Source organism: Myzus persicae, unplaced genomic scaffold (assembly GCF_001856785.1).
Source record: "Myzus persicae strain clone G006 unplaced genomic scaffold, MPER_G0061.0, whole genome shotgun sequence".
Lineage (NCBI taxonomy): Eukaryota > Metazoa > Arthropoda > Insecta > Hemiptera > Aphididae > Myzus > Myzus persicae.
Genome location: NW_019104093.1, coordinates 140552 through 149196, shown reverse-complemented (window position 1 = coordinate 149196; position 8645 = coordinate 140552). Strand labels below are relative to the sequence as shown.

Genomic DNA, 8645 nt, shown 5'->3' with positions numbered 1-8645 from the left:
ATTTAACCAACATTAACTTTATCATAAGCCAATCAATATTTAAGATTCATTTAACTTTAATTTTCAGCGTTATAATAATAATTTATTATTAAATCTTTTGACACCTATATATTATATTAAGTTTGATTTTACACTAAATCATGAATTAAACTACATCCAATCTTTATTTAACTAGTTCAATTAGAACTAAAATTATTTATTTATATAACTAAATATAGGATATATTATATAGAATTTCAATAATATAAAGTTAACTGAATTACCTAGTACAGTATCAAATTACTTGAAAAAGAATCATCATTATATATAATAGAGTACATATTTAGATATAAGGTCACCATATTTTGTCTGTTTATTACTTAGAAACACACAGATTGAATACATACAAATTATAAAACTTAAAAAGTATAATAAAAAAAATATCTATTACAAATTTATTGTATATTGTATATCAGTAAAATATAATATAATGAATATTATTATTAAAAGCAAAATTATGCAAATTGTTATTACTTATTACACAAATAATGTTAATTAGTTGTGTCATAATAATACAAAAGACAAAATCAAAATCTTAAAATTTTATAACATATGCAAATTGTAAAAAAAAAAGATCTGAGAACAGTAATGATAATATTTTTAAATTTTTTTACGGGGTATATTTATATATACCAGATACCTATATATTTTTTAATACCTAGTATGAAGGAAGAATGTAATTGTTAAAAATAGTTATAATAACATAATATAATGTGATGTATAACAATAAAACCAACATTTAAAAAAAAAAATCAACCACTTGTTTTATTTTTTATTTTGAATGGAGTCTGAATTAGAACATATTTAATTACTTGCTCTATTTCATTGGATGAATTGTCAGACAAGGCAAATTTTTTTATGTTTTTTATGGAATCTAAAAATTAAAAAATTCATTAGAAATAAAAACTAAAACTGTAATAATGTAAGTTTCTTACCAAATATAACATTTTTAACTAGCAACTTTTCAAAAGCTCGTTTTTTATTTCCGCGGCCATTATAAGAAAATTTACATAATATTTCGGGTGTAAATAGCAAAGTCATAATTCGTTTTACCATACATTTAATGGACTTCCCACCAACCGATGATAAACGTAGAACCTGTGTCAGTAATAATTTAACATAATTAATTCTAACATATATTGTAAAGAAATGTTATTATGTTATATGTATATGACATACCAACTGATTACGAAAACATTTATCATTCAATAAAATATTTTCAAATGTTTCTAGTTTTTCTTCATTTTCGATAGGTAATCTACTATCTATAACACATAATGTATCATAAACGCCTGGTTCTCTTGTCTTCGTCATCGAATAATCTTCACTGCTTTGTATCAGTATGTCTAATTTCTCATGAACTGAACGTATTTCGTACTTCATTGTTATAATATAGTTAAGTAATTTTGTATACTGATCATCTGTTAAAAAAATGTAAGTAAATATGTCTTAAACATCTAGTTGTGTAAGATACTGCAATAATAACTAATATAAATGTAGCTATCTTATTGTGTATGCCTTAAAATAATTATCCTACTGAAGTTCATTGTTGTTTAAAATTTGAGGAAGGTAACTTAAATAGTTTTCCAATAATATCGTTGTCTTAAACACACATTTAAAATGAAATTTCAATTTAATCATAAGAATATATAGACCAAAATACCTAATTTCAATTATTTACATGCATTATTATATAATATATATTGTTACCTTTTTTAACAGTTTTTATCTTCATAGATGGGCTATTTACTATTGAAACTGAACTGAACTGAACTGAACTGTCATCTATAAATTATAATAACATAAAAATTGTTTAATAAACCATCAAAAATTTAGTTATTATAAATATCAAAAATTGCTGAATTAGTTTAGCTTTTTTATTTGGCATAATACAGTATAATAAAATTAAACTTAATTATTATGGAACTGTATCGATTTTTTTAAGACTTGGGATAGAATGGAATACATTATAAATTGACACATTTTTGTAGTTGAACATGCTTGAGATTACTGGTACTATAATATAATAAGCTGTTTGCAATAAATGTCTAGGAAATTACCTAAATGCAGTAAAACAGGGGTGTCCAACGTTTTGTGAATACTGGGCCACATCATATACATCATAGATGTTGTTGTGGGCCAAATACTTTTTTAATAGATTCAAATTTGATAAATACATTTCATTCTATATTACAACAATACATTTTTTTATAATTTTACTATAGCGAATAAGCAGAAATATTTTACAAGTATTAATATTTAATTATAATTACACTGAAAACTGTATTTATTTATAATAATAATAAAAAAAAATAAAACTAATGTGAAATTTGAAATTGCTTTTTTTGTGAAAGTAATGAATCAATATCCGGATTTATTGAAGTTGTTGCAATTCTTAATATATTATATACAATTACTTAATGTTTTTTTTAATTGAAGTGAGGGCCGTGGGTTGGACACCCCTGCAGTAGAACCTCGATAAGTCGAAATTCAAGAGACTGACATTTATGTAGAGTCTAAATTTTAGACTTATCAAGCTTATTGAGGTTAAAATATAATTTAAGTTCAAGTATTGAATAAAATAAAAATTGAATAAACTATATGTAACTATGGAAGATATTAGATTTAATACAATATACAATAAAAAAATAAACCAACCAAATAATGAAGTTTTTGCAGATGATATAATTGGGCTCTTATTTGTAGTTTGAGAAGTATCCAATTCTGAATATATTAATCTTCGGTTAACTCCTTAAACAAATATATTTTTAAAAAAAACAATTAATTTATAATAATAAATAAACTATAGGAAATAAATACCAGATGATGAATGGGAGTTGTCTTTAGCTGCTGTGCTGGTAGTCAAAGTTTTATCTGTTTAAACAATTTAAATAGTATTATTGATTTATATTAATTATGTTACACTGGTAAATATATCATGATAAACACTACCAGACGTAAAACCAATGTTGTCGATTAGTTCAGATGAGTCAGTCATTTCATTATTTACTAAACCATGTATAGATGCAGGTGTTACTATAAAAATACAATAAATATTTTAATTAAAACATAAACAATAGATAGTTTCTGTGTACTTTACATTGTATAGCTACAAGACATATTAAAAAAACTAATGTACTATAATTACCAAATGAAGAGTCAACAGAAGTTTTTAAAGGGGACCATCCATTTATCGTTTTTTTCTCAGCCATATCTTCACATTTACTACTATTTTTAGAAGATTCTTGAATTGTTTTTCTAATGTCAAGTTCATCATCTGCATAAAATCATATTGAATTAAGAAATTTACATGAATAATAATCTGAAAATATAGTTTTTACTGTTTTTAGTACCTCCTAACTCTCATCTAGTTACCTCTCGATATAGTAATCAATACTTTCAGGAATTAGGAATAGATGCATATTTCCATTTTACATATTCAAAGAGACATATGAAATAGTGTTGAATCAAAAATTAATTTAGAACATAATATGTAATGTAGAATTTTATTGATAGAGTCTACTTTTTTATTATGTTGAAAGAAGTGCGTGCTATATTATGTTACTAAGTAAATTATTGTTAACATATTTGTATAGTGTTTATACTGTTACGAACCCCTGATATGTGTACCTACATTTAATTTTATGTACATATAAACCTACCCTAAAAAGCTACCTCTCCCCCCCCCCCCCCATAAACACACCAATAAGTTCAAAACATAGTTGCGCATTATGTTAATAACAAATATAAATCATTAATTACCTGTTGAACATGATGGTAAACTATCAGCTATAAGTGATGTATCGGAAATTTCCCCATCTGAAACAAATGAAACACAACGATTGACTTAGTGTAGTTAGAAATAATTTCTAAATATTAAAAGTTATTAAATAAGTTATAATTATTATTATATTTTTTAATTAGTTATTTTATAAGTTACCTATTAAAAGAATAACTGCCCTAGTCTTATGCATTTAATTTAAATAGGAAAAAAATCAAAAATTAATTACTATATAAGTAATAAATATACATATAAAATTATTTTGCTTGTATTTTAGTTTTATAGGTAGGGAGGTATGGCATAATTTAAAGTTCAAGTAAAAATTTAATTTTATCCTTAAAAAGAAAATTCTAACTTAAAAATACTTATGTGATATATACCTAAGTTTACAGGGTAATTATTATACATTTATAATTATTTTATAATTTTAATTTTAATTAATACAATTTTAAGATTTAGGGTATAAGGTAGATACTCCAAAATAAGTTTTACTAATACCTTATACCTACTAATTTTAATAAAGCTAAAAAAGATATGGTAAATTATATATAAACTATACTTAACAAGTAAAATAAGAGTATGTAAAAATACAGATTTTTCTAGTAGAAACTTATTATTAAAGGCAGGTGCCTGGTAATTAGTTACCTCAACTGTAAGTAAAATAATAGCTACCTATTTATATTTACCAGAATTTGACTCAGAAATTGATGCTTTTCGTTGTTTTCGCATTTTCTTTTTAAATGCAGGTTCTTCAGCACTCGACGACAGATCAGATTTAGATTTTGCAATGTTGCATTTTCTGATAGCTTTTTTATAACTGTCTAAAATATGAACAAAAATTACTATAATTACCAAGTATATATTATAACTATTAACTACTAAACATACAAAATCATAAAACAATGAAGAATGAATTTAAAATATTATAGGTACTTACCAATTACACTGGACAAAGCACGAGCTTCAAAAAAATAAAATTCATTTTTATTTGCATTTATTTTATTTTTTATTGCCTTTTCGACATCCATTTTTTTAGTACATTTTGGCCATGCACAAACCCCTCTTCTAATATTCAACCATTTTTGAGGAACCACTTCCACTGTGTCGTCCAATGAAAAATTAACTACTAACCACATAATGGTAGGTTAAAGGTTTGAAAGTATATAATTAATAATACAAAATTATTTTTGTTAAAATATTTTGAATAAAATCTGGAACCATATTATAATATTGTGAAATATAAAATTATTATTTTATTGTAGGTGTATATTGTATAGGTACTTACAAAACCAGTGAAAATGCTGTTTGGCAGTGGGTGCAACTATTTTATTTATAAATTATACAAAAAAAAAATCTTGTAAACAACTAAACAAGATTAAAGATACTGGCGGCGTAGGTACCTAGATATAATATATTTTCAAAAAGCCAAAAACTGCGAGTCAGCACTCACTTTTCACTAGGTGAACACTAAAAAGTAAAAACTAAAAACGGAGAAATAGTATACAACACTCGAATACGATGGTCGAGGAACAATAAATTAAGGTTATATTAGCTAAGATAACAATATAGTACAACGCGTCAACGTCGATTTCGCCGTTGCGATTTTTCATTATAGTTCAAACGATTAATTGTCGATAACGAATTTGGAATTCCCTGAGCGACTGCCGGCTCAGCGTATAACATTAGAAATTAGAATTATTTTTACTGGTCACCCGGTGGCGGGACGTTCCGATATCGTATTTATATTTATTATTCTGAATATCAGCTGCTAACTGTTATAATAATAATATTATTATTATTATTATATTTTATATACTTGTCTATGATTATTATTACCATAGACTTTATATAATTATATCTGAATACTCGTAAAGAAGGGTCTATAACATCATAAAATTGTTGGTAAATATCATAGACCTTATACTAAGGTAGTTAGTTATACTTAGTATAAGGTCTATGGTAAATATAAACCCGATAAACTGATCAATTATTGTCGCTTCCTTATTCTTCAATGCTTATATTATTATGGTATTATACAGAATTATATTATAACAGAATTATACTATTATATTCAAACAATAATACAATTGTTAGGTTAGGTACATCGATAACTGGCAACTGCCATAGCGCAATGCCGTAATATTGAATATGATAATATTCACGAGTACACGTAGTACGTACACCTAATCTGTACAACCCGTCAATATCTCGAATGACGCGCGGTTGTAAATTTATAGTAAGTATTATTATAATTTTTGTATAGTTTTTTATTCACTTAATATGAATAATAAATTGAGTAAGTCAACCAAAAGAAGGCGGGTTCTCCAAGAAATTGATGAGATTTTACCTAGTTTTGATACAGTCACTGATGAATTAGAAGAAGAACAATTAATGCAATTTAATACTTCAGACCCAGTTGATAAAGACAGTGAGCTACATTCCGTTTATAAGAATGTTGGGAAGTCAGTTGTTGAAGAACAAAATCAACTATTAGAAGGTATTAACTTACACAATAATAATATATATATGTATTATTACTATAATAAGTAAAAACTTATGAGGTGTAATTAATGGTATTTGGATGTTTCCCCCTTGGACTGAGACATTATACCCCCCGAATCAATATATATTTTTTAAAGTGATATAATAGTATTTATTAATTATTATGTATATTTTAAATTATATTAATTTAACAATTATTTAATAAAAACTTTCATAAACATTAGTACAGTATAGGTATTTATTGATTTGCATTGTATATTATTATTTAGTATTTTTACTTTTAATTTTTTGTCCGGGGGGAAATTGTCCCGTTCGGTGGAGGGGGGGGGGAACGTCCTAGATTCGTAATTGATATCGATATCGCTAATATGCTACTCAGTACTCCGTGGCGGCCATGATTTAAGGCTTCGCACTTCACGTCCTGTAAAGATTTCAAATTTTAAATTAAGTAACGATCACAGGGACAACTTTTAATAATAACTAGGAGATTTCCATATTAAACTATTATGTTTTATAATAAATTATTATATTATAAGTGTCCTGAGTATACATTTGTTTATTTTTGACTTATGGCCCATGTGATAACATAATAATATATACCATATATAATATTGATAACAGGAATTCCGAGTTGCTTGACTACATTGACCAAGGAGAAGATATCTATTAATATTGTTGATATTATTAATGAAGATGATGGCCTTGTTGAGTCTGCAGATAGTTCAGCTAAAGAATTTTGTACTGACCTAATTGATATTTCACCTACAACTCAACTTGCCCAGTGGGCTATAAAACATAACATATCAAACGTCGCAACTTCTGATCTATTAAAAATTTTAAAAAGTTGCTATGACTCATCATTACCAATCGACAGTCGGACTTTACTTAAAACTGATGTTTCAACTATAAATATTCCCATAAAAGATGTAGTACCAGGTAAATATTACCATTTTGGGATTGCTAATGGCATTAAAAACCATTATATTGAAAAAGAAGAAAATATAATTGAATTAGTCATTGGAATCGACGGGTTACCATTAACAAGGAGCTCAAAAAGCACATTTTGGCCAATTCTATGCTACATACGGCCTTTTTCTAAAATTGTCTTTCCAATCGGAATTTATTGGGGGTACGACAAACCAACCGATTCAAACGATTTTTTACGAGAGTTTTATGATGAGGTTGTTAATATAATAACAAATGGTATCCAAATTAAAAATAAATCATGCGATATCCGTAATAAATCAGTTGTCATAGATACAATTTGCTGTGACGTGCCAGCTAAGTCATTTATTTTAAAAACAAAGGGGCATAGTGGTTTTTTTTCGTGTTTCCGTTGTTGTACAGAAGGTGAATATTTCAAGAAACGCGTTTGTTTTCCTGATCTAAATTGCCATAAAAGGACCCACGAACATTTTGTACAAAAACAACAAGAAGAACACCATATTGGCGCCGATTTATCTATTCTAACTTGTATTCCAGGAATTGATATTATAAACGTATTTTCGTTAGACTATATGCACCTAATATGTTTAGGAGTAACAAAAAAACTTATTAACTTATGGTTAAAAGGTCCCTTAAAAATTCGTTTAAATAGTGCTAAATGTAAATTTTTGAGCAATAGTTTAATTGGTCTTAAAAATGTTATACCTATTGACTTTCATCGGAAACCGCGTGGGGTCGATGAACTTCCGAAGTGGAAAGCTACTGAGTTTCGAACTTTTTTGTTATATTTAGGACCCGTAGTACTTAAAAATAAAATAAACGAAAAATGTTACTTAAATTTTATGTGTTTACATGTTAGTATTTTCATATTACTTAAATCAAACGTTAGTAATAATTTATTAAAGTTCAGTAAAAAACTATTATATTATTTTATTAATAATTTTATTTCTATTTATGGTCGCGAATGGGTATCACACAATGTACATGCACTGCAGCACTTAAGCGATGATTATTCTCGCTTCGGTTCATTTGATAACTGCAGTGCGTTTCCATTCGAAAATCACATGAAGGTACTTAAAAAGTATGTTCGAAAAAGTAACCAACCCTTACAACAAGCGGTTAAACGTTATAATGAATCCATATCTTATAGTTTAAAATCAATCACAACTGAACCAAATTTAATAAATTTCACCTTTAAAAATAAACATTCCGAAGGGCCATTATCAACAGAGTTAAACAATTACTTAAATCATCAATATAAAATACTTATTTTTCATGACACTGAAATTCGGATTCACCGTGAAGCTGATAATTATCTACTTATGACCGACGGTAATATTGTAAAAGTTGTAAATATAGTAAGTCAAATATCCAACAA

The 8645-nt window shown here is 26.4% G+C and overlaps 1 protein-coding gene across 3 annotated transcripts; it reads right to left on the bottom strand.

The window, feature by feature from the left end:
- Positions 1-760: 760 nt before the first annotated feature.
- LOC111038659 lies at positions 761-6500 on the bottom strand. 3 transcript variants are annotated; one of them, XM_022321850.1, is made up of 12 exons: positions 5106-6497; positions 4758-5031; positions 4507-4641; positions 3802-3858; positions 3188-3316; positions 2992-3075; positions 2860-2913; positions 2698-2790; positions 1750-1824; positions 1219-1460; positions 975-1137; positions 761-913 (listed from the first exon to the last, which is right to left on the bottom strand). In XM_022321850.1, the coding sequence occupies exons 2-12, from the start codon at positions 4954-4956 to the stop codon at positions 792-794; spliced, it is 1353 nt and encodes a 450-aa protein (XP_022177542.1). In that variant the 5' UTR covers positions 4957-5031; positions 5106-6497; the 3' UTR covers positions 761-791. The 3 variants fall into 3 exon arrangements, with proteins under 3 accessions (XP_022177542.1, XP_022177543.1, XP_022177541.1); XM_022321851.1 differs by having other exon boundaries at positions 2698-2787; positions 4758-6500; XM_022321849.1 differs by having other exon boundaries at positions 4758-6497.
- Positions 6501-8645: the final 2145 nt, after the last annotated feature.

Bases quoted from the DNA above. Each gene is read 5' to 3' on its own strand.
- LOC111038659 (XM_022321849.1), bottom strand. From the start codon at position 4,956: ATGTGGTTAGTAGTTAATTTTTCATTGGACGACACAGTGGAAGTGGTT. The intron at 3,859-4,506 runs GTAAATATAAAT...CATTTGTTTCAG, and splicing joins AATTTCTGAGTCAAATTCTG to ATGGGGAAATTTCCGATACA. The intron at 3,076-3,187 runs GTAATTATAGTA...GTATTTTTATAG, and splicing joins TTCTGTTGACTCTTCATTTG to TAACACCTGCATCTATACAT.